Source organism: Alosa alosa, chromosome 18 (genome assembly GCF_017589495.1).
Source record: "Alosa alosa isolate M-15738 ecotype Scorff River chromosome 18, AALO_Geno_1.1, whole genome shotgun sequence".
Classification (NCBI taxonomy): Eukaryota; Metazoa; Chordata; class Actinopteri; order Clupeiformes; family Clupeidae; genus Alosa; species Alosa alosa.
Genome location: NC_063206.1, coordinates 30,127,899 through 30,153,496, shown reverse-complemented (window position 1 = coordinate 30,153,496; position 25,598 = coordinate 30,127,899). Strand labels below are relative to the sequence as shown.

At 39.2% G+C, this 25,598-nt stretch overlaps 2 protein-coding genes across 5 annotated transcripts; one reads left to right on the top strand and one right to left on the bottom strand.

The window, feature by feature from the left end:
* The first annotated feature begins 215 nt into the window (after positions 1 to 215).
* Positions 216 to 17,927, top strand: hif1an (hypoxia inducible factor 1 subunit alpha inhibitor). Of its 4 annotated transcripts, XM_048269902.1 has the most exons (9): positions 5,110 to 5,240; positions 5,340 to 5,521; positions 9,931 to 10,181; positions 10,603 to 10,751; positions 11,682 to 11,827; positions 13,005 to 13,111; positions 14,234 to 14,297; positions 15,167 to 15,277; positions 16,348 to 17,927. In XM_048269902.1, the coding sequence occupies exons 2-9, from the start codon at positions 5,342 to 5,344 to the stop codon at positions 16,402 to 16,404; spliced, it is 1,065 nt and encodes a 354-aa protein (XP_048125859.1). In that variant the 5' UTR covers positions 5,110 to 5,240; positions 5,340 to 5,341; the 3' UTR covers positions 16,405 to 17,927. The 4 variants fall into 4 exon arrangements, 3 of the variants coding, with proteins under 3 accessions (XP_048125861.1, XP_048125859.1, XP_048125860.1); XM_048269904.1 differs by lacking the exons at positions 5,110 to 5,240; positions 5,340 to 5,521 and adding an exon at positions 216 to 330; XM_048269903.1 differs by lacking the exon at positions 5,110 to 5,240 and having other exon boundaries at positions 5,450 to 5,558.
* Positions 17,928 to 18,498: 571 nt separating this feature from the next.
* cuedc2 (CUE domain containing 2) lies at positions 18,499 to 22,709 on the bottom strand. Its single transcript, XM_048268895.1, has 9 exons — positions 22,427 to 22,709; positions 21,539 to 21,619; positions 21,315 to 21,458; positions 21,100 to 21,161; positions 20,865 to 20,980; positions 20,506 to 20,685; positions 20,359 to 20,423; positions 20,219 to 20,279; positions 18,499 to 19,936 (listed from the first exon to the last, which is right to left on the bottom strand). The coding sequence occupies exons 2-9, from the start codon at positions 21,613 to 21,615 to the stop codon at positions 19,790 to 19,792; spliced, it is 852 nt and encodes a 283-aa protein (XP_048124852.1). The 5' UTR covers positions 21,616 to 21,619; positions 22,427 to 22,709; the 3' UTR covers positions 18,499 to 19,789.
* Between the last annotated feature and the right edge of the window lie 2,889 nt (positions 22,710 to 25,598).

The window sequence follows — 25,598 nt, the reverse complement described above, 5'->3', positions numbered from 1 at the left end:
TTGTAAGTGAGACTACACTCAAACATATAAGAGATCTCCTGTATTTCTCCTGCTTCTCAAACTAATATCTCTTATGTGACTTATACTTGTCTTATTGCTATGTGTCTCATCTTTTGCTTGTTTTATTTCTCCTAAGGCAAAATTAGGAGAAATAATTGTGACAAAAGTAATACTTAAATGATCCTTAAAAGAGAATCACCATTTTGCCTCCTTAGCAACAGAAGGGATACAAATGAGAAGCAAAAGTTTCCTCTGGGTGACCCCTTGTAACCTTGACCTTTGACCTCAAGACCTAAATTGTCTTGCCAGCTCTTTGACAACTTGTAGTGGGTAAGTAGACCAAGTTTGATGAATATCTTTCAACTGGCTTAAGAGATATCAGCTAATATCAAGATGTACTAGCATACGTTTTTGGCCCAAAAATCATTGTGCCATGCTCCATTCAAAGCCCTATATATTTTTTTTCGGTACAAATCTGCACGGTAGGCACCACAAATTCTTAATCTACAGAAAATTACGATTCAAATGATACCAAATATGCTTTTGCTGTATTTACTTCCACCTTTGACCCTTTTCTAGGCTAATTCACTCTAACTCTCAAGAATACACTCTAATCCTCAAGAATACAATTTAAAAAAATAAAAAATAGCCTATCCTAGTCTTACAAACAAATGCAGGTGTAATGCATTGTTGCGTTATTGACAATCACTGCAGTCGGTGGACTAATGTTGGCGTGACAGTGTTTCGACGTAGTAAATCCGGTTGTTATAAGAGGCAACACAAAGTATTACTATTCATTCAGACATTGCTTTAATATTTTGTTGCATATGTCGTGTAATAATTGTATTTTTGTTGATGTCTAAGTGACACGTTGGCCTTGTTGCAGAACATGACTATAAACCAACATTCGATATACAATTGCTCGAGGGGCTGACGTTGGTGTAACATTGTTTCATTGTTGAAATTCCACCTCTGACACTGCCAGCCAATACCAACGTGTGCTTGCTATCTAGGTTCTTTGTGCACAACTGTCAGTGGGAGACTGTAGCCTACCACTTTGATCCAAAAGAGAGATGCATTATAGGCCTACTTTCAACATGTTGATCGAAATGTTACTGGTTGAAGTAGGATTGTCTGTGGCTGTTTTTTTTTTTTAAATGTGTCAACCAACCACTCCTTAGCTTAGTCTGTATCTTGGAGAATATCTGAAATCTAAAAAAAAACTCCTGACTACGCCTATACAAAAACTGTTTATGTAATACAATCTAAACTATTCTAAGTGTTATTAATTTTATATAGTAAAGGAGTCGACACTATGGGGAGGCACGGACATAGCGAATAGGTTTAAAATCTTATCTCGCATGTCAGTTTAAAGGTACACATAAGTCGCACCAGCGAACGTCATCAGGACACGACACAGTAAACAGTACACAACAATTCAACAGATAAAAGCGCAGGCTGTGACTGCAACAATACCATTCAAGTGAACACGTAATGGCTGGCTTTGAATTATGTACAATGTGGTGGCCCTACACATGCCCCTACAGAATTCACAAAGACAGACAAGTTCATCCGGTGAGGTGGGCACAGTGCTCGGCGAAACTTGCTCTGGCCATCAGGCACTGGGGCCACAGGAACAGGAAGCTCAGGGTTCGTTGACTGTGGAAGCGCGGTAGATGGAGGACGGCCCCACCGTGGGGGCGGGGCAACCACCACCGGAGAGTCCAAGTCCAAGTGAGCGGGTTTAAGGCGCTCCACTGACACCCGGTCTCGTTTGCCCCCGATGTCGAGGTCAAAAAAAGTGTCCCCCGTTTCCAGCACCCGGAACAGACCATCATAGGGTGGATGCAAGGGGCTGCGGTGAGCATCATGACGAATAAACACATATGCCGCAAAAGCTGTGAACGTGGCATGCCGTGCTGAGAGGTGGGCACTGGCGCAAAAACCTGGGCACCATGGAGGTGCGCCTGCTGCTGCTCACCAGCAGACCATGGGTGGGTAACATCAGGCAAGAAATCACCAGGCACCTGCAGAGGCTGCCCATAGAACAACTCGGCTGCAGATGAAAAGAGATCCTCTTTGGGAGCATCACGCAGACTTAACATCACCCAAGGCAAACGATCCACCCAGCTGACGTCACGGAGGCTCGCAACGCGGCTTTCAGTGAGCAGTGAAAACGCTCACACAGTCCATTGGCTTGCGGGTGATAAGCTGTGGTGCGGTGCACTTGGCACATGGCTGTTGGCGACGGCCATCCATAATTCTGATGTGAACTGCGAGCCGTGGTCTGATGTGATGTCAGAAGGGACACGAAAACTTGGCCTGCTGACATTCAAGGCAGGCGGCGGCCCAGTCACGGACATCCTTTTTGAGGCCATGCCAAACAAATTTTGCTGTCTGTGGCGCTTTCCTGCCGGGGTGAGAAAGGCCATGAACAGCATCAAATACTTGCTTGCACCACCTGCTAGGGACCTGACCTGTGGAAACATCACAAAGCAGAGTGACAACCGCACCGCTGAAAGGAGCATCCGCCAAACGCTGATGGCAGTCCTGTACGCCTGGACGTAAGCGTCATGGACCTGGTCCACCGCCATACGTGCATAATCCACTTCAAGATGCACCGCCCCCGCAAAACAATAGAAACGGAAGTGTCGTAGGGCCAGGAAAAGGCCTAGCAGCTCTGTCAAACATGCTGTACTTCCTCTCCGTTGGGCGCAACTGCTGGCTGAAAAAGGCCAGCGGCTGCCAAGCACCATCAACCAGCTGCTCATGGACGGCCCCTACCGCATAGTCAGGAGGATGGGTGGGCTAGCATGGTGGCATTGGCCAAGGCCGTTTTGCTGTTCATGAACGCCTGAGTCCTTTCCCCTGTCCAGTCAATGGTGTGTTTAGCAGCCCTACCCTTAAGAGCCTCGTAGAGGGGACCCATGAGGTGAGCTGCACATGGAACGAAGCTGTGATAGAAAGTCACCATGCCTAGGAATTCCTGTAGGGCCCTGACCGTGGCTGGTCGCAGGAACTGGCCAACGGCCTCCACCTTAGCAGCTAGCGGAGCCGTCCCCTCGGTCGTGGCATGGTGGGCAAGAAATCAATGGCAGACCGAAATGGCACTTCGCTGTGTTGATGATCAGTCCGTGATCGTCCAGATGCTGAAACAGAACCCAAAACCCAACCTTGGAAGTACTAGCCACAAGGATGTCATCCAAGTACACAAAAACGAACATCAAGTCACGCAGCCATGAGTCGCTGGAATGTCTGGGCGGTGTTCTTTAACCCAAATGGCATGCGGAGGAATTCAAACAAACCAAAAGGAGTGATGACAGCAGTCTTGGGAACATCATGCGGATGCAGCGGCACCTGGGGATTACTGCGGATGAGGTCCACCTTTGAAAAAATGACCTTACCAGCCAAGCGTGCAGAAAAGTCCTGAATATGGGGAACAGGGTAGCGGTCGGGTGTAGTGGCCTCATTCAAGCAACGGCAGGCATGGACGCCAGCCACCGCCAGGCTTCTGAACCATGTGCAGTGGTGAAGCCCAAGGGCTGTTAGAACCCTGTGCGATGCCGAGGTGCTCCAGCGTCTCGAACTCTGCCTTGGCGAGCTGTGCAGGATCCAAACGCCTAGCGCGTGCATAAACCAGAGGACCCACCGTTGTGATGTGATGCTCCACACCATGTCTGACCACGCCGGATGAGAAAATAGGTTGGGTGAGGGCAGGGAAAGAGGCGTGAAAACTCATTCGCTGCAAAGGTGCTGTACAGACGGGACGAACTGGAACTTCTGCACTCTCGCCACCACAAAGTTCCAGTTAAACTGCTGTCCACCGAAACACACCACGGCACTGCGCTCACCAAAGGTCTGGATGGAGCTACCGTTCGCGGCCTCCAAGATGGGACTTGGTTTGCCCTGTTGAATGTCCAAGTCTGTAGCAGGCAAAACGCTTACCTGCGCACCTTTGTCACAGAGGAAACGATGTCCAGAAACAGCATCGGTGACGAACAGCAAACCGCCTGTATGGCCGACGCTCATTGCTGTAAATGACCCGATGCCTTGAAACGGCAGGGTGGGCGGCATTTCGTAGCCTTAGGTCCGAAACGATCATGGTAGAAACACAGGCCTTGCTTCCCCTGCTGCGCTGCAGCGACGAGAGCTCCCTCTGGTGGCGGTGATTCAGCAGCGCAGAGGTGCACCGGCTGCCCTGCAGTGCTGCATAACAGAAAAAAATGTATCTGCCTCTTTAGCCAGGTCGCAGGAGTCATATTGAAAACTCTCAGGATTACCGTCCAAAGAGTCGTCGGGTCACCAGTGTAAAGGAGTCAAAAGGCCGTGAACACGTAATGGCTGGCTGTGAATTATGTACAGCGTAGAGTCCCTACAATATCAAGATATCAAGATAAAATATCAAGATAAAATCTAGTTAATATTGTTTTCAGTATAAAGAGACATACCTAGTGCTTTCACGTACAATCATTTGACTTAATTTAACAAGAGTTTGACTTCCTTTAAGACATTTCATCCTGAAAACAAGCAAATTTGTCTGCCAGTGTTTTAAGTAAATTTGTCTTGATAAGACTCCTTAAAATGAGTCAGTCTTCCTAAATTAAGTCAAAATGTTCTTTCGAGAGAGTGCTAGGTAAGTTTCCTCATAGGCTACTAAAAACAATCCCAAACAGATTGTTTGATCTTAAAGATTAATAACACTTGGTTAGATTTTGTTTTTTACAGTGTACACCTGGCAACCAATTTTTTTCCAGAATTTTATGAGACCTAATATATAGCCTAGGGGAGACCGGGGACAGTTGCACCAGAGGATGGTTGCAACAAGTAATTTTTCTCCAATCAAGCTAGAGTGATGACACTCACACTGCATGCTCAGTTGGATGCCCCCCCCTTGCAGAGAAAAATCAAGGAGACTCTCGAGCTGGTCCAGGATTTATTGTAGGAAAACTGTTTGTGAGGTACTTTCTTGAGGTTTTACTAAGTGCGTAGATAAGTTATTCAATTACGTGGAATGACTCACTCATGCATAGGAGAGTAGCCTGTGTGCCTTTCCAAGTATGCTGTACACCCAACCACACGCAAGATGTCGCTGTTCAAGTTAAAGGTCTCGAGATGATGGCTGCTCTTTGAGGGGCTGAGCTCAGTTTGGGTGCTGTAGCAGACTTGTCATTGCTGTGTTTACACTGGACAGGCAAGTTCTCCTAAGCCCCAGTTGGCGAGACAGCCTCTATAACTGGCAGGCAAGTCGCCCGCAAATCGCTATCAGGACAATTGGACAAAACGAGAACAGGATAACAGGTCCTCACCCTGTTCTGAATTTAGCTTCTTACTGTGTGCAGACATGGCAGCAGCAACTGTAGTTGAAGCTGATCCGACGGCGACCGACGGGGGCACAACGTTTTCTGAGGTCCACAATTCGACCTGGACAGACAATCAATTGCGAAAGTACCCTTTTCAAACGAGAGCTATCCCCCGATTATCTCATACAGACCCACGCGCCGAGATCCTAATAGATAATGAGGTACTACGATCAATGGAGATTTGCTACTGATACTAAGGTTTGATGTATGACTGCTGTTAGCATGCTAGTTCACCGGCTAGTATTACTGGCGTTACTTATGGCTTGTCCGCTAATTTAGCTAACGTTAGCTATCTGACATTAGCGAGAACCACAGTTAATGATGACTTGACTCGTGATAAATAACGTTTTATATTAAGAAAAGTATAAGTACTGTAATAAATGTGATGTCCATGCATAGATTAGCTAAAGTTGTGTTACTTGGTAATAACAATAACGTTATATGGTCAGATCCGGAAGAATTTCAATGCTTGACATAAGGCTATAACTAGGTAGATAAATAGCAAACTACTTAGATAAATCTTCACTGCTATAGTTCTACACATCTTTACTTGACTTAAGAGCGAAGGGTCTGTGGAATATATTTTTGGGATACTGGTATCCATAATGTTTCGATTGATAGACGGTCAGATTTCTGTTATTTGAACACTAACGTTAACCGTTGTCGAGGCCAACGTTAACAAAGTTAACCTAACTTGGGACTGTTATTTACTTTTTGTCATTACGTTATTTGAGTAACGTGAATACTGTCAGTTTGCAAGAATACGTTACAAGTACGCAATACGTTAGTAGCGTTAATTAACGGGATATTTTACTGAACATCCATCACTTTAACGTTACATTACCTGCAAGCTAATGTTAAGGTCAGTTACCATGATGCATAATGATCCTGCCAACTAAGTATGCTTCTCTGCATGTTTTATAGAATAGCCGGTTCGGTAAATGTATGGTATTTATCCAAATTAACCTTTATGAAAACAAATGCATGTGGGTACGGTGACACATCATTCATTAGGCTACCAGTTGTGTTGGTAGCAGCTACCCTTGGTGCTGTGTCATCGCATCATACGCTATTTAGTTTAGTATTGGATTACCAACCACATGCACATGCAAGACTCTAGCTGGCAAGCGTTTCGGCATTCGATTGCAGGAAGTACGGGCTGTTTGCCTCAGTAAAGAGCAACGGTGGTTAAGTTTTGAACGGGCATACCCTTAGCTGTACTTTTGGCACAGTGCAGTAGGCACCATGTACTGATGCTCAGAAACACAGAACCGAACCTGTACCGAACGATGTTTTTCGTGTCAGCATAGCAAACAACAAGGGTTCACCTGCGTAATAATGTGTCACACCGACATATATCTGGACAATCTTCTCGTAAAGCTAATTGGAGTAGTGTTTGTATGAGCCATGCTCGTTTGTAGCGCATCTCAAAGTGGTGGCGTAGAGAAATGCAAGGCATCTTGCCGCTAGATCGCCCACGTGTTGGTGGAGTGTACGTTCCTTTAGTCACGTAGCACTCACTGGTTACTTTTCTGGCGACGTTTGACAGTAGGCCAGAGCAAGTAGGCTCATTATCATCATTCGACTTCAGGCAGTGCTGTGCAGATCTAGTTGAACGTGATGCATGCTGGACTTTTGCATAATGCAAGCATGAAGTATAAGTAGTTAACCCTCTATTGCATGGTGTTTGATTGATCTGTGTTTTTAATTGGCAGTAACACAAAACCTATATTTCACTATTTATATGTGAAAAGGGGGATTTTAGTTTCGTGTATACAAAAATAATTGTTTGGTCACATGATGAGGATATATTGTTAGTACTTCCTTTTTCTACAGAGAGGTACCTCTGTGACCACCACCACCTGTCCGCTACCTGTGGGTGGTCAAAATTCAGTATTTAGGCATAGTTTCTTTGAAAAAAAAAAAACACTATCTAGACTATGTAAACATGAACAATTTATCATTAAAACAAGTTTATATATAATGAGATTTTTGTAAATTGGCTTAATATTAATTTTTGCCATATGGCAACTGCAAATGTGAACCTTTTTATGTCCATTCGAATTAATGGTATCAGGATTACAATAGGATCGCATTGCACTAGGATACTCTGGGAATATATACATCTTTTGACAATATTTTGTGGTGGTAGGTTTGCAGAATGCAACAGTTTTTAACAAATTAACACAGCGTGGTTATGATGCAGATTTAAGCACAATTTAGCCAGTCGACTTTTAAGCCAACAATCACAGGATTGTTAATGTTTTCTTTAAACATGCAGGTAGGTTTGTTGAGAGACAGAGAGACAAGGAGAGGCTGTGCAAAGGTGCACATAGCTCTACAATGAATGAATTCCATCCAATTTAAATAGTACAACATGGAAAATCATTGTGTGGTGGTCAGTGTTGATATTGTGGTGGGCCGCCACAAATAAGTCAATGTATGGGAAACACTGTATTGTAAATGTTTACCAATTTGTAAATTATCTGTGGAATGAGGTTTAGATAGTATAGTGACTGGAGCGGTAAAGATGTATTTTGTGCTATTGTTCACTACACAGTCAACTAGACATGCTGTATTCACCATTTTTGTTTCGGATTTTGGGAAAGATAAAAGCACATTGTTGGCTGTTCCACCAAAAAAAAGTGTCAGGATTAGCAATAATCCAGCAATGAGGAGAAAAACATTGATATGTGTAGCGGATAGAGGCTGCAGTCACCCACCCTGTCTCTTTGGCTACAGCTTTAGCACCTCAGAGGCCCAAAGTTCAAAGGCAAAAGGGGTGACACTTCTCTCCTCTCACTATAAATGGTGTAAGAAGTGGGCTGACTTGCTGTGGAGCCATCCAATGCATGCCCAGTGTATGCCTGTAGTATGAACCACACCGGAGACCCCTATGACCCTTGTGTGTGGGACCCCAGATATGGATGATGCATGGCTTTACAGGGCAGAAAAAGTCTGTCAGGAGGATAGTGCTGGGCGGTATACCGGTTCACACCGTATACCGGTGTATATTTTCGTTATGATATGAATTTTTAATATACCGCCATACCGGTGTATTTGATTGCACAACGTTTGGAACGCTGCGCCGCGCGACAGTGTTTCAGACGGGACTTTTTTCACACGCACGCATGGTGCGACTGCGAGGTTATTTAATATAAACATTGGTTTTCATCAAAACAATTACTTTATGTCCCCACAGGAAGGCTATTTATTTTCCAAGGCGGACTACACTATGACAATATTACTATGATGTTATCACTTTATTGCCCAAAATACGGTTGAATTGTTTGTATTATGTTAGGTTTATAACTAGATGTATCGGATCATAACTAATGCAAGCTTAATTTAGTTAATTTCTAAAAGATTTGTAATGAAATAAAAATATGTTTTTAAAGAAAAATGGGATTTTACAGCATCTTCCACAATTGCGCATTGTTGCCATATATATGGCAACAACTACCTTAAAAACAATCCTTTATTTAAAATACTTTAAAACATTTTTTAAAGTATAGGTGATAATTCATGCAATAGAAGGTTAAGAGCAATTAAATTGCACCCTTACACTGTCAATGCTTCATCGCCATAATACAATACCTTCGACCAACAATAGGCCTATGTCATACAGAGAAAACTCCCAGCAATGCCACTGATAACAGTTCAACCATGACTTCACTTTTGATACCTTTTGATGATCGGCAAACATATTTGTTAGCACATCTCAACTTGCCAAACCCATCATGTGAAGTCGCAAAATGCATTGTTTTACATTATCAAGTTTGCCAAACCCAGCTTGCCATGACATGTGAAGTTTGCCAAACCTAGCTAAAAGGCATTGGCCATTGATAACAGTTCAATAATGACTTTGCTTTTGATACTTTTGTTATTAAACTGGAAAGAGCAAGAAATAGCAATGTTATGGTAGTCTAAATCCCACGTACGCAGTTAACACTATGTTTATTCATTTTTGCTCAGAGACTTAATATTTGCAACACCTCCCCTTTGTTCACCTTACATTAGTGCAACACAGTTGGTTTATATACAATTGTATATTCCGCTTTCACATAAAAGGGGAAGGGAAGGTGTTACAATTCAAAGTTCCTGGATATGCCAGTCGAACAAAGACTTGGTGATATGGGGAAAAATATTTACTTTTTCAGAAAAGAATGAAGCTTGGTACATGTGTACAGTTTGGGGCCTTGAATATTTTCAGAAATATTAACATGGTTGCCACGGCAACCACAGAGCTCATTGACCATCAAAACATAGGGGTTTACATCACAATTTACATTTTCTGTGTTATCTTTTGTGGCCAAAGAGATATGATGCAAAATACATAATTTTGGTCATGGCAGAAAGTAAAATGTTCGCCATAAACCACGAGGCATTTTTGCGATGGCTCCATCTCTGAAAATATTCAGGGCACGAGTTTCATACTTTTATGAAGAAGTGAACATTTCACCACTTGAAATTTGGCACATATCACCAGGATTAATAGAATAAGCAGAAATAACCCTGGTCGTTTTTGTCTGTTTCTAATAAAGCTTAACCTCCTGTTCCACTGTTTTAGGAGCCTGTTGTCCTTACTGATACCAACTTGGTATTTCCTGCGCTGAAGTGGGATGTAAACTTTCTGCAGGACAACATTGGGAATGGAGATTTCTCAGTCTATATTGCTGAAAACTATAAATTCCTATATTATGATGAAAAGAAAATGGCTAATTTTGAGAATTTTGTACCAAAGTCCCAACGAGTTGACATGAAATTTTCTGAATTTGTTGACAAAATGCAACAAACTCAACAACATGGAGGAGAGGAAAGGTATGAGAAGTTAATCTTTTCTTTTTATATCATGATCTTCAAATGTATTTTGTACTGTATTGTCTCTCTCAGAGCATGATGTAGCCTATTTGTTTAGGTTATATAACATAGTAGCAATAACATAATTGGGCAGTAGAGACAATAAAATTATGAGCTTTTGAGTTACAAGTAAAAACTCTTTACTGCAACACAACCTAATTGAAATTTACATGTATGTTTTGTCTTATATCTGTAGCCTAAGATATAGAATATCCGTTAGATTTTGCATTTGCATTTCTGTGATGCTTTATGCAATGTGAAATTGTTTTATCATCATTTAATGCCAAGTTCTGTAAAAAAATGACAATGCTGTATTTCTTTTTGAAGGTGCAGAATATATACATTTCTATAAATTGACCATATTTTGTCATTTTGCCTGTAGGGTGTACTTGCAGCAGACCTTAAATGACACTGTTGGAAGAAATATTGTTGTAGATTTCTTGGGTTTCAATTGGAACTGGATCAATAAGCAGCAGGCCAAGCGGAATTGGGGACAGTTAACTTCAAACCTTTTGCTCATAGGCATGGAAGGTATATTTCTTGGCATTATCATCAAGTTTTATATTTGTAGCCTAAATTGCCACCAACTGTCAGAGAATTAAGCTACACACTGCACACAAGGGCGGTGTCCTATTGTATGGTATCCTGATCACTCTTCTATATCATAAGCATTTTTCATATTGCAATATTGACAATATAGTTGTGTGAAAATGTTTTTCCATACAGAAAAAGGTGCCCAGTGCATTTTTTGCTGAGCTTTGAGGGTGATTTCTTTTGTAGTATTAAGACAAATGGTAGTATGATGTGATGACCTTGTATAACTATATGGACATTATTTTATAAGATTTTAGCATATTGTGTATATATCGCCATTTTTCTTCAGGATATGGAGATTGGCTTTTTCTAGCTATATCGCCCAACCCTACTGCACACTGCCAGCATCTGATTTTGATGTTTTTGCCAGTATTGGCTCCTGTTTTGCATCCACATTGCTAGTCATAGTTATCAGCGGCTAATATTGTATGCGCTATGGTTATGTATTTGAGTTGAATTTTAGATTAAGAGTAACTGTCCTATCCTGAAAATCATTGATGTTATAGACACACTGCAGCTTTCCCCTCTGATGTGACTGAATGTAGATGTGAACTGCAAATAATTTATTATCAAGTGGAAGGCAATACGGCACAGGTGTCTTTTGTCTGTGGGAGTATATGACTTGTGTGTACGTGACTGGCTGTTAGACAATTTGGCATGCCCAGAGTAAGGTCAGTTTAACTGCTTGGGTAGATTCCAAGAACTTTTAGCTATCTATTGAAATGTAGGAAACCAAGGATTGAACCATGATAAGTATTAGTAAAAACAACAACATTGCAGTCTTGGTCAGCAAGAGAATTGATTGTTAAAGTTTGCATACTGACTGTAACATTAATAACTATTTATCACTGTTTGTTTCCTCTGTAGGCAATGTGACGCCAGCACATTATGATGAACAACAGAACTTTTTTGCACAAATTAGAGGTCATAAGAGGTGTATCCTGTTTCCGCCTGACCAGTTTGAAAGTCTTTATCCCTTTCCTGTTCATCATCCCTGTGACCGACAGAGCCAGGTAAGTCATGTAACAGTGGAATGCCATACTAATGACTTGAGATGGCTATGTTGCTAAAGCTGAAAGTGGCAGTCTAATGTTCTTTTCAGTTCATGTAAATCCCTTTTAAGTATAAAGCTAGTCACTGCTTTTTTGGTGTTTTGTTAGCCTATGTGTTCTTTCAATATCTTGGCCACATCTTTTGACGCTTTCTGATAGTTTTGGGATCTTCAAAAAGCTAAAGCCCTAAAGACTCTATCATTCTGTTAAATGTTATTTAATCTATTACTAATATTGGTATTTTTTTTAACCCCCTTCAAATATGAATGTATGAGCAACATGTTGCATTCTTACATATGGGAACCTAATAACTTGCATACTTGCATAACTTGACTTGCATATTTCTTGTTGATGTTTACTATTGACCGCACTATCATGCCCATCAAACAAATGTCACACATGCTCAATCCTATGTGAATGGCAATAATTAATGCCAGAAACATGAATTCAGCCTCTTAAAGGAGAATGGGCCTTATGCACGGACAGCTCTTAAGCCAGCTCATTTATTTCCGGTGGAGCGTCAGCTGTGTTGTAACGGCTTCTTCATGCTGATTCACTAGGTGCAACACCCAACCGGGTCCGTGTAGACACTAATTACATTAACAATAGTGGTGGCTAAAACACACCTGGCTCCACCGGAAACAAATGAGCTGGCTAACGAGCCATAAGATCCAGCATAAGGTCCATTTCAGTGATTTTACACATAGATCTCTGTTTCTCAAGGTCACTGAGTATTGCGTGTATGTAAAAAAACAAAAACACTCTGTTTTACCCAGCGACCTAGCTGGAATTATCCTTTAAGGTATAGTTAAGGTATACATAACTAAGTTATATATTATCTTAAATGATAGGAACATGCCTATAAAAGTAATAAGGTTAAGTATACCTTATCTCCGTAACACGCTAAGAGACAACATTATTCGGAAACCTGACCTTGAATAGCATAGCTATCTGTCAATCTCATTGGGAGTTACTGATCTTTAGGTCACCAGTATAGCGGATGCATCAATATGGCGATGTCTCATTGTGTATTTTAAAAAGTAAATACAAGAACATAATCATACATGGATATACAATTACAGCATGCACTGCTAACTGGAATACCATCTCATTTAATGGAATGTTCGTTCCATTGTAGGTCGACTTTGAAAACCCTGACTATGAAAAATTCCCAAATTTCAAAAATGTAATTGGATATGAAGCTGTTGTGGGCCCTGGGGATGTGTTGTACATCCCAATGTACTGGTAAGATTTTCTTTTTTTAATTAAAGCTTCATGACATAGTTATTTACTTACAGGGGCATTCTGGCATTTTTCTTGATCCCTATTGTTCATTATCCCTATTGACAAAAAAAGACAACATCCCGTTCAGTATTGAGCTGGCTAAAGTAACTGGTTAAGTGCCTCAAAGCATTCATATGGGGGCATCTGCTAACACCAAACGCCCCTACAATTTACTTTATTTATTTATTTATTATCTTTACTGGGGTAAACAGGCACACGTGTATATCAGTATCAGTCTGTCCATGTTGGCTGACACTTGACTGACATGTTGAGCTTTGCAGTGACAAAAAGTTTACTTTGATGATCTATTATGAATGTGTAGCTGGCAATGGCAGACTAGCTAGGTCAATACTGAAAGATATATAACAATAGGGCCCCAGGTTGAACATTTTCCCTCTAAAATAAAGTGTAATTATATTTTGAGCATTGTTAGTGGTCTAAAATAGCGACGTGGCACCTTGCCCGGTTAGCATCATTGTAAGCTCATTCAGTGATAATGCCTCTAGCTCCACAAACGGCACCAATTAACATAATTTTGCTCTCAATCAAAAGTTTGAAGTTGTTAGCTACCGTAAATAGACCCTAGGTTGTTTTTACTCCGGAGTTACACTTTAATGGGTAACCTAGACATTGAAAATTGATGAATAAGGGAATTCCTAAATTGTGTTACTCTAAAAGATTGCCTCACAAATGTCTGAAATCTGCAGTAGCTGATGTACATGGGTTAATGTGCAAGGAGGGTTAAAGGGAGGGTTAATGCGGCTGAGTATGCATGCAACATAAATCATTAGACAACATCTTCTCAAGTCTTGAAACATACAGAATATTAGTTGAGTTGAAGACGGGTAACATTTTTTGCTAGAAATATGTTATACATCTACAAAGTAGGCATGTATATTTTCTCAGTTGGTAATTGGAATGATCCTTGGGGACCATCTTGGAGCATCTCCTAAGCATGTGTTTTGTTCAAGCGTTTGGTGTGTATACTATGCTGGTGGGATGTAAGACCAAGGGATGTTTTTGTCACTGATTGCTGATTGATTGACATTTTCCTGATTTGTCCTTATGCCTCTTCATATGTAGGTGGCACCACATTGAGTCCCTTTTAAATGGAGGAGTTACAATTACAGTTAACTTCTGGTACAAGGTACTAATTCTTACATTATTACAACGGTGAATTGAGTGATATAGAATTATTTCCTGCATGTAATTTAGTATTGTACAGTATATCACACCTAATTACTCAGCAGAATATATCAGGATAGATAGATAGATAGATAGATACATACATACATACATACATACATATACTTACTTACTTTCTTTCTTTCTTTCTTTCTTTCTTTCTTTCTTTCTTTCTTTCTTGATCCCCAAGGGGAAATTCAAGGTCTCAGTAGCATACAGACATCACACACAACATGCACTTACTGCAGAAAAAGTAATATACTTACCACTGTACAATAGAGACAGTAGAAGATAAACATGATAGTTAAATACTAAATATACTATATAAACTAAATCAAATATCAACATAGTGTGCTTAAGGATGATCAAGCATGACAGGGCAGGGACTGAGCCTGTAATTCAGTGTGCAGCTGAGGATGATTGCTTCCTTGTTGTCCCTGTCAAGGGTGCCATGGTCATGGACTCCTAACACTGACCCCTGATCTTGTAAAATGATGAATAAACTTAGCCTGGCTAGCGCCACCACTTCTCAATGAGACGTGGTCTGGGAACCAAACGTTCATTTTCTCGTATTTGAAAAAATGCCCAGATCCGTTTATTGGGTGCCACGGATGTCTATCAAATGCGTCTGTGCATAGCTCATCATCGTCTTGCTTTCTCACCTGTTCTGTGATTGGTTCCCTATCTCAGGCGAAAATTTGCTTCATGGTCTCCAGGCTGCCTTAGCAGCGTGAATCAAATCGCGCGCAAGGCAGCATGGGAACACCCAGGCTAGAATAAACTTGTGTCTAGTGTCTAAAGGTGTGTGTAAACTCTGTGGATCTTTTACAGGGCGCTCCTACTCCACGGAGGATAGAGTACCCTCTTAAGGCTCACCAGAAAGTGGCCATCATGAGGAACATTGAGAAGATGCTGGGAGAAGCTTTGGGAGACCCTCATGAGGTATAGACAAATAAAACATAACCTTGCTATTTCTGTTTCAGTCAGTGGCAGTGATACTTATTAGGAAGGACTGTCCCAGGCAATTGGCCATATTGGCCACTTATATAATTACAATATTTCTGAACAACCTCACTTTAGTGCACAGGTGAAGGCAGATGAAGTGTTCTAAACACTTCACTTAATTTGTGTAGGTTGAGCTGTCATTACAAGCAACAAGCAACTACAACCTATCCTCAGCTACCAAAATGCTTGGCTCTTAGTCTTCAGATCCATACCAATCTTACATCAGTTCTAATTTGTCACATCTGACTTACCCACCAAGCCTCTGTTCCATTGTACATTTCCCCATTGGTAGTGCCCTCTGATACAAGTTCTCTTGGTGTGACATGGTCACAAGCAATCTCCGCTATAGAACCACATCCAGCTACCAAACAACACATGCCTATTCTCAGTGCTTAATATCAAACATTCCCATGTGTGAAACAGTGTAATCTTTTTTGTTCATCTGTCTTGGGGGGGAAAGATGATCTTAGTCTAAAAGATGCAGTCAGTGGTTATGCAGTAAGTCACGTTTGTTTATGTTTATATTTAAAATGATTAGCAAAAGCTTAGCTTTTGTCCAAAACAATGTACATTATATTTTAACCAAGGACCAAACAAAACACACCAAAGTGGCTCACACCTCCCTTGGGTATTCCCAGAGAATCTCCACACAGGGTTTCTTTTTGTTTGGCTGACACGGTGCCCCAACTTTGTTGGAGCCGAGGCTGCCTACAGAGACTGTTTTTTTTGACAGTGTACTCACGGAATGGGCGACTAGCAGATCATGAGGAGATGATTGCTGAATGTGACAAAAATGTTCTGGTCTTGAAATCCCGTATGATGGTTTACTGCACCTTTAATCTGGTTTTAATTGTGGTATTGTTGATGGCTTACTGCACCTTTAATCTGGTTTTAATTGTGGTATTGTTGATGGCTTACTGCACCTTTAATCTGGTTTTAATTGTGGTATTGTTGATGGCTTACTGCACCTTTAATCTGGTTTTCTGTATTTTCCCTCTCTCCACCAGGTTGGGCCATTACTGAATATGATGATCAAAGGGCGATATGATCAAGGTCTTAGTTAGTTTACTCTCCACTTAACTGGATGCTGCTGGATATCTTTGGTTGCGTGGTCTGACTGCAGAACTGCCAACTGCTTCAGTACTTCAAGCAACCAATACTTGCTTATGGCCTTTTATTCTTTCTGGCTTAAAACTGGGAAATTGTTGACTTTTAGGAGAGGTTTTTTAACACAGAGCAGTCAACCTAGTTTTGGTTGAAATGGAAAGAATTTAAAGTACCAAAAGCTTATAAACTAGTGGATTTCATTAGAGCCCTGGCCTCTTGCTTCAGTATAACCTGGCACAGTCATTGGGTTCATTTTGTTTCAGAGAGTTTGTTCTACTTCTGAAATTTACTTTGATGACATTCATTCTTTGATTATAAATGAGTTTACAAGCTTGGCGACCATGGATATATAGTATAGTAACATGGTTTATAAGAATGGCCAAATATTGTGTTTTACAAACACTGAAGGAGTATGAGATCATTTGTTAGAAGTTGGTTGATTAAAATGTAATTGCTGAACATTTCTTGTTTGAACAGATTTGATGGTATTTTTATATAATTATTTTGTGTACACACTTGCTAAATTTTTATGTTGTGTTTATTGTGATATGTTTTTTTCCCCTGAACGTGGTACATCAACAGTCAGTGCACTCAACTTTGTTTTAACTATGAAATAGTTAAAAATGAAGCGCAAGTGTCTTAAATGTTGAAAATGAAGCGCAAGTGTCTTAAATGGCACAGATAAACACAAGGAGCTTCTTATTAGTTACTTATTAGTACTGAATATTCAGTCAATATTTTAGTTTATGGTTTCCCTGTTTTGCTCATATTGATAATGTGGTGTAGCATTTCTATAAAATGCATTGAACAATACCCAATTATGTGTGGTCATAATAATGTTTGTTCAAAGCCAGAATCAAATTCAGTGTATAATCAACCATTTCAATTTTGTCATGGCTTTGTTGACTAAGTTTCACTTGTTTCTGTTTTGCTGTGTTGTATAAAAGGGATGTCTGTGTCAACATTCAGGAAACAGCTGCACCTACAGGACATTGTATTGGTTATTTTTTTTCACGATAATTGACCAGAACTCATTGTATGTTTTTGTTGGTCAAATCCCACATCCCACTGGTTGATGTCCTTAGACCTGTTTTATGTACATAAACACATAATATATTTAATATTGTCTATTAGAGGGCTGACAATTAAATATGGTTAAAGTTGAAACCATCCTCATAGTAAACTTTACTGTGTGCCAAATACTTTTTTCAAGCATTTTGTTTTATTTCTGAGAATAATCTTGACTTTTTTTTTGTACAAACTGCAAATGGTTCCCAAAAACAATACCACTTGAGAGTAATGGAAAAGTCAAATGCATTTCTCTCTCCATACAAATGCACATTTGCTGGTTAGACAGTCATCTGGAAGACTTGTCCTCAGTTATATGGAGCATATAAGCACTTTTTGAAATATCTGAGGGCTTCTGTGTAGTTCTTGTCAAACAAATAAAAAATCAGGGTATTTTCTTGCCTGAATCATGTTTCTGTCTCCTTAAAAGTACTTCAATAATATCATTCAATATATGTCGGATTATCGCTGAATAAACTCCTGTGATTAGAAAATACATTAATTTATTAGAGGCAAAAAAGACCCGCAGTAGTGATTATTATGGATAAGGTATAAGTATATATAAGGTGTCTATAACTAGATTTGGGCAGGAATTCAGAGGATAGACAGCGATGATTCTGGGCCACAAGTTAGGTTTGAAAATGCTTTAGATACTACTGTTAACAATTACCGGTAAGTGGCTAATGCCAATAGGTAAAGACAAGCTTCATGGCAAACAGTTGAAGGTTTGACCTTCAGTATAGTGCAGTTAGTAGAATACCAAACTAACTGAATATCTTACTAAAATGGTACTGGGGTAAATATAGTAAGTGCAACTATGCACTGTTTACATAGTGGCTATTGATAGATAGATACTTTATTGATCCCCAAGGGGAAATTCAAGAATTTATTGTGTAATTCCAGAGAGATCTTTGGAAATATTTAGCATATCAGTGGGGGGAAAGTACAGCACCCAATAGAAAATACAATGTGTAATCCTTTCCTTCATGGTAAACAACATTTTGATTTTATTCAACATGTTAAGTATGCACTACATACCAATTTAGAACAGTCTTATGTTACAGAGGCAAGAGCCAGCTTCACTTGTGCATGAGTATCATACTCACACATATGTGAAATGACAAAACACTAGAAAAAGGAAACAAACTGCTCACCCATCAAATTAATAATCAGTTTCAAAACACCACCTTCAGTCCCTCAGTAAATCTTGCCGTATTTAAAACAACAAAATAAAAGCTTTACAATGTCACACATACACAAAATATAACCAAACTTGAAACAAAAAAAACATCTCAGTTGTGAACTGAGACAATATGAAATACTATGCATAATGAACTTTGAAAAAGTGTTGCCAGCTGTTTAAAATACATAATTTTCCAACAGTTCTACCCTAGGCCCTTGTGCAAAAGATGGACTTTTAAAGAGTATCCTTGAGAGTAGTTCATTGCAAACTTTTCAAATCTATATATCTGTATATAAAAATAAAGAGCGAGTCATTTGAAACTTTGAGGAGATGATGATCTGCTATCAAAACACTAAAACGTTAAAATAATTAATGTAATTTTGCTATTCAGCAACATGGTCCAATAATGGTATGACACATCATTCAGTAGTTAATCCAATTGATGGAGAACCAGACTGCATGCAAAAAAAGCATTAAGTCAATCTCTACTTTGCCTAGGATTTGTAAAAGTAAATGGTATCACAAAAAAGAAATATATACAAATAACACAATATCACATCAGACCTGCTGAAAGTAAAACAGGAGTATGCATATATTAGTTCAAGTTTTGTTAAACAGCTACGGTATACAGCCTTATTCGTGGATAGGTGGTCTGAGTTGAATCATCTTTCAACACTTTATAGAAAGAACATAATGTTTTGAAAACAAGACAATGCAGCCCAAACCACCATTAAACACTAACTGCTTTAAACAAGACAATACAGCCCAAACCACCATTAAACATTAACTGCTTTAAACAAGACAATGCAGCCCAAACCACCATTAAACACTAACTGCTTTAAGATGTGTTTCTGCTGGGATACAGTACATTATTATAATGATAATAAAAAACAAAAACAAATAAGACAATTTCTATTAACTAGATGCTTCAAAAACAATTGTAATATTTGAATAAATAGGATTTTAATGGCTGAGGTTTGCAAAAAAAGACACTCATTGCAAAATGGTTAATATTTACATATTAAACTGGCAAAAGACAACAGGCCTAAATAAAGCACACAAATGGAACTGGTCTTCATTCACAGTGTTCTTTAATGGAATCTGTATTTGCGTGCTGGCTTCAGACTTACATAGGTTCTCTTCATGTCATCTGTTTCCTCTTTCTTGACCTGGTGGTATCGTTCTCCTTTTGTTGTCACAACTTGATTATCGTGGTAACGGACCAGCTTCTTTGGAGCCTTCGCACATCAAAGCAAGAAATACACAATATTACTCTAATTACAATAAATGTATTTGATATTGTTATTGATAATGTTATTATTACTATTACATGTAATGCACACTTACTAAACTTTATTTGAAACTATTGTAGTGTTCATATACTGTATGTCGCTATAACCATAACCATAGAATCAATACAGAATCTCAATATTCACAATATTTCATGACATACCAATCACATTCTTAACTTTACAATCAAGAATTGTGTGTGCTGAATTGCATATACAGTAAATGCTCACATCTTTTGGAGTGACTGGCCTGTGGGTTTTCTTATCTTCTTCACTGTCTACCAACATGTATCTGAAAAGTGGCACAAAACACTGTTAGTTATTGTTAACAGATCTGGCCTTGATTGTCAGAGGGTCATATTTGTACTCACTTCTCTAAAATGCTTTCCTTCAATTTCTGATCTGCTTTTAATGATTGGGTCTTCCCCTGATTAGCCTGAAAAACAAAATTATAGTAATTTGGCATTCTATGCTGACTAACATCTTGCAATGGTGGAACCGACTGTGGGAAAACCTACATTAACAAGAGGTATGGGACTGAGTTGCACATCTCCTTCAATGATGAGTCTCACTGCCTCCTCCATGTCTCCTTTAGCGATGGATAGGGCACTTCTAGCCTCAGTCACACTACACTTGGGGAACATCTCAAGTAGCAAATTCTCCTGGCTGTCCCACTCACAGCTGTCATCTTGTGCAATCTAAAACAACCAGAGATGTAACATTAGTGAACTTGTAAGCAAATACTTAAAATTAAAAGGGACTCAAATTGCTCATACCACTTCACACTGTCCTAAATATTTTCAAAATAATGATATGTAGCTTATGTACAGTGAGAAGAAAAGCGTCGCCTACAAGAATGGTGTTGCTAATAAACTACCTTAGCTGTTGCTCCATCTGTTGAGTAAAAGTGCATGTCTCTCACTGGCGTCTCAGAGTTAGAGGAACTATGTGTAAGACTCCAGTTGCTCTCCACACGCTTTGATTCAGTGGTTTCTACAGAACCACAAATTTAAAAACAGAATTAAAATACTATCAAAGAACAATGTGTGTTGCCAAAACTAAAAATGTGTTCAGTTACCCAAACACAAGATCATTTTGCAAAAATCTTTCACCTGTGTCCCGAGCTGAGGCTAGTTTTGCAGCCAAGCTGAACATCATTTCACAGACTTTGACGCTAAGACAAAAAAGAGCAAAGAGTGTTTTCCCCTTCAATAAACAATAAACAACATGAGATGAGACAACAAGAACAAAGGAACATAATCAATGGGCACCAACAAACGGACATTTGTAATAATACTTTTTAAAAGAATTGTTGACTGTGGCTTACCTGTCTATTTCCGCGAAACCAGGAATGTAAGCTTCCAACATTTCAACAAAAACTTCGACATCGAAGTTCTCTTCAGCGCTTCCGTGAGATCCCAAGTCTTCCAGGACACCAGTGATGTAGGATAAAAGCACTTCATCTAAAGTGCTGAATCAGAGTAACGAGAGAATCACAGGTTATTAGCTGCCAAGAATATAAACAGGCTTACTTTTACGTAGTTTACGTACCTTAAGTCTGCATCAGGAATGTATGACTGGATGAAGTCATAAAGGGCATCTTGGATGATTTTGTGAAGGTCCATCATTTGCCTAAAGTTATGAGAGTCAACTTTAACTTAGCAAAGCAGGCAGAAATATCGAATAAACCAGTTCACGTGTTGAAAGTATTTTATCTTATTTGCTTGCTAACAAGCAGAACCTTTTGACGGATATTTCAGTCAATTCACAATGTTTTGGCACAAGTTAGATAATGTTACAAGTTCGTTCTTATGAAACGTTGAGTGCCTCGATACGTAACCAAGACATTCCTCAAACGAAGGCCAGCTGTTTCCTCTGCCTCAGTTGAATAACATTTTTAAGATGGTTTAAAATAAACCCTGTCATAATGTGCAAAGGCTAGCATAACTCTTTCCCATTAGCACACTCACCAAAATATCATACACGCCTTGACATCGATTAATAAAAATGCAGTGTCAATTTGTATTTCATGCAAGGAATTTAAGACGAGCAAGAAACAGCTAGGTGTAAACATATCCAGTTCGCTAGCAAAGTGCAGTTGTTTTGGTTAGCCAACTACGAATAGGTAACATTATCCAAAGAAGGCCAGTGCTCTGCTGCTGATTCCCAACAGTGGCCTAAGGTTAGTATCTTATTCCTAGCTTGAACACTTCGTATTCCGTGGATTATAACAAACAACAAACATATAATATGTTTGAATTTAGATGGAACCAGGACCAAGTTAGCTGTAACGTTTGTCTTGTTACTGGGTAAGCTTTGACAATTAACGTAAACGTTAGCTGACGATAACTAGCTAACGTTACCATTACCAACATATCAACGTCCTGTGTTCATACAAGCACAACGCAAGCTATTTGTATGACAACTTTTTCGCTTTACCTTCTACTCAACCGGTGAGATTAATTAAGGCAGTGAAGCTCCGACTTCTTGCTCAAAGTACGGTCACTACCGCTAACGGTATCAGCGTCGTAAGTGCAGCTGCAAGCTAACCAGCACTATGAGATGCTAACAGCTAAATGGTAAACAGAACACTGCTACCAGACTACCCGCCGTCACTCAAGTTCAAAACCTCTGACATCATTTCCTCGTAAACGTAGTTGCCAGCTACAGAGATACAATATTACATTTTTGGAACATAGACGGTAGGCCTACGGAGAAAAAGGTGACCTTTCCGATTGGATTAGGCTACTCTACTCTGTATTAAACAGAATCTGCTGGATATTTCTGCATTGAATGAACTATGTCTGGAGATAGGGGCAATGTCAACGTTAGACCCAGCCATTTGAAGTAGGCCTAGGCCTATTAATCGCTTTGGAGGGATATAAGGATAGTTTAGGATAGTCCACATATTCGCAATGGCAAATAACCAATCATACTGACCAATCTTTGGTCTTTCAGATCATTGAAGAGCCATCGTCATGCAGTAAAATGTTCTAGCTTACTACACTTGTTTGCCTAATTTCTGATAGCCTATAGGCCTATTTTATGATTTTGTTTTCAGAATCATGAAACTATGATATAGACTAGTAGTGAGACACAAGTATAAAAGTGTGTTCAAGCATTGTGCACAACAGTGCTGGGTCACCATGTGCAGTGTGTATTGTATAGGTTCCAAAAAGATTTTCATTTGATGTGGGAATAAGGGGGTTGACTAGTTCTGATGAATAATTTCCTCTCCCTCGTTAGACAAACTAAACTGAGTCAGTATTTTGTTTTCAGAATCATGAAACTATGATATAGACTAGTAGTGAGACACAATTATAAAAGTGAAGGCAAGGTCTTCATTTTTATCCTTTTTTTTTTACTTGCTTGACTTGCTCCTTGCTCCTTTGCAATTCAATAGACTATGGTGTGAATAGAAACACTGAAATGGGCTAGTTCTAGCCAGAGTAGCCTGTCCTGAATCCTACCTGCTTCACCTGCTGAACAAATTGATGTGCACTAAATTATTAATGTGTCTCCAATTGTTTTTTTTGTTTTTTTTCTAATATTAAAAAAAAAAAACCTTTATGTTATGTGTCAAAAAGCTTGACCGCTACATCACTAGCCGCACTTGTTGTTTTCCTCTCTGTCTAAGGAATTTAATCAACTCAATCCAAATTCAAAAAATCAATTTGCCAAATGGCCTGAATAGTGCAGGTTTGAGTGTGCTAAGTTATCTGTGATGTCACGTTTGCTTCCTTGTCTCCTGATAGAGGAGAAGAGGGTATTGTAATCAGTTCTGTCCATCCAGATGTGTGTGTATCTGCTCAAACAACTTATATGGGTCTGATGTAAATCTCATTTTTATACAAGCCACAGGGTCCCTATGTTTTGGTCCTCCTATACATAATTAATCTAAATAAGGCTCCGAATGCACATGCTGGAATTTGGTTTCATTTGAGGAATGTTGTGTGACAAGGAGGATCTGCTGTTGTTGATATTTCATGATCAATCAAATAGATTTAATCATAAAACAGATAGATTGTATCTACTTCTAATGCCTTCTATTAACACCACCAGGATGTAACACAATTTAACACTATAGAATCAGGTAACGTATTTAACACTAGATGGCTGCATTGAGTCATTTATTCCCTGAGACTTTGGTCAGTTACAGACTTTATACAACGGTTGTAATGCAGGTAATGAGAGCTTGGGTCAAAATGAATTTGTATTTGCAAGTGGCTGTTTTTCTAATCAATACGTTAATAAAAATAAAAAAAAAACACATATAAGTACATCATTTTTACTTTTAATTATTGTCTGTTGCAGGATGGTATCATAGTATTTTCTCACACACTCTTGACAGAAAAGGGATTTTTTACATTAACACATACAGTAAATATGTCAATAAAAAACATTTGACCTTAGTTTAAGGCATAGATCAGACAAAGACTTATTGTTTTATTTGCCCTTTATTGCACAAATTGCCCCATTTGCCTGTGGCCAGGGTTCACCCTCAATGGCTTCCAGACTGAACCTGCATTTTACTAAGTAAAATGTATACTAAGTATGTTTTAATATTTTACTAAGTAATAAGTATATCAGCAAACAGCACACAGACTTGATATTGTATTGACACTAAGCATGATTAGTTGACATATAGTCATAATCTTTGATTTGGCCTTTTTAAACTATGAAAAAGTCTTTTTTGTTTGTTTATTTGGTTTTCTCTGACACGTTCAAGGATTTTGTCATATGCATTCTCACATTTTTGCTCCGATCACTGAAAGATGCAATCTTTTAAGGGAAGTTATAGCATACCATGTTTATACCATTGTTTAGTTGCAGTGGAGTATATCTCGGGAAAAATTAGCACTGTACTGAACAGGATTATACGAAAACCTATATGTGAACTGATATCATTCAAGGTTTGGTTCTTTTGTGATGTAAACCATGGTAAAATATTGTTTGAAATGATTAGCTACATACCTGCTGAGAAATAGTTCATATTCATTAGCACTTAAGAGCAATAGAAGTAGAAAAGCAGTCACATATTTAAGTTCATTCGTTTTTTCCTGATTTCCTGGTTTACTGTAAATGTACATTCTGTTGAGAAAATTAGTTTTTACGTTTAAAGTTCTGTATGGCTTACATTACATTACATTACATTTGGCTGACGCATTTTTAACCAAAGCAACTAACAACATGGTAACAGTTAAAGCGATGGTTCGGAGTAATTTCACCCCAGGGTCCCCTGCACCATGACCCCGAGCCAAACACCGTATTAAGCACAGAAGTGTGCAAGATTGTCACCTTTATTGTGCTATGTTCAAGCATTGTGCACAACAGTGCTGGGTCACCATGTGCAGTGTGTATTGTATAGGTTCCAAAAAGATGTTCATTTGATGTGGGAATAAGGGGGTTGACTAGTTCTGATGAATAATTTCCTCTCCCTCGTTAGGCAAACTAAACTGAGTCAGTATAATTTACTGCCACATTAATTACCTTTTTCTCAACTTTAGACAATAATACCATGAGCTTTCTAATGGAACCTTTTCTAATTGTGTTATTACTGTTTGATTTGCAGTTCAGACACAGTGACTTCACATTCAATTTATATTTAAAG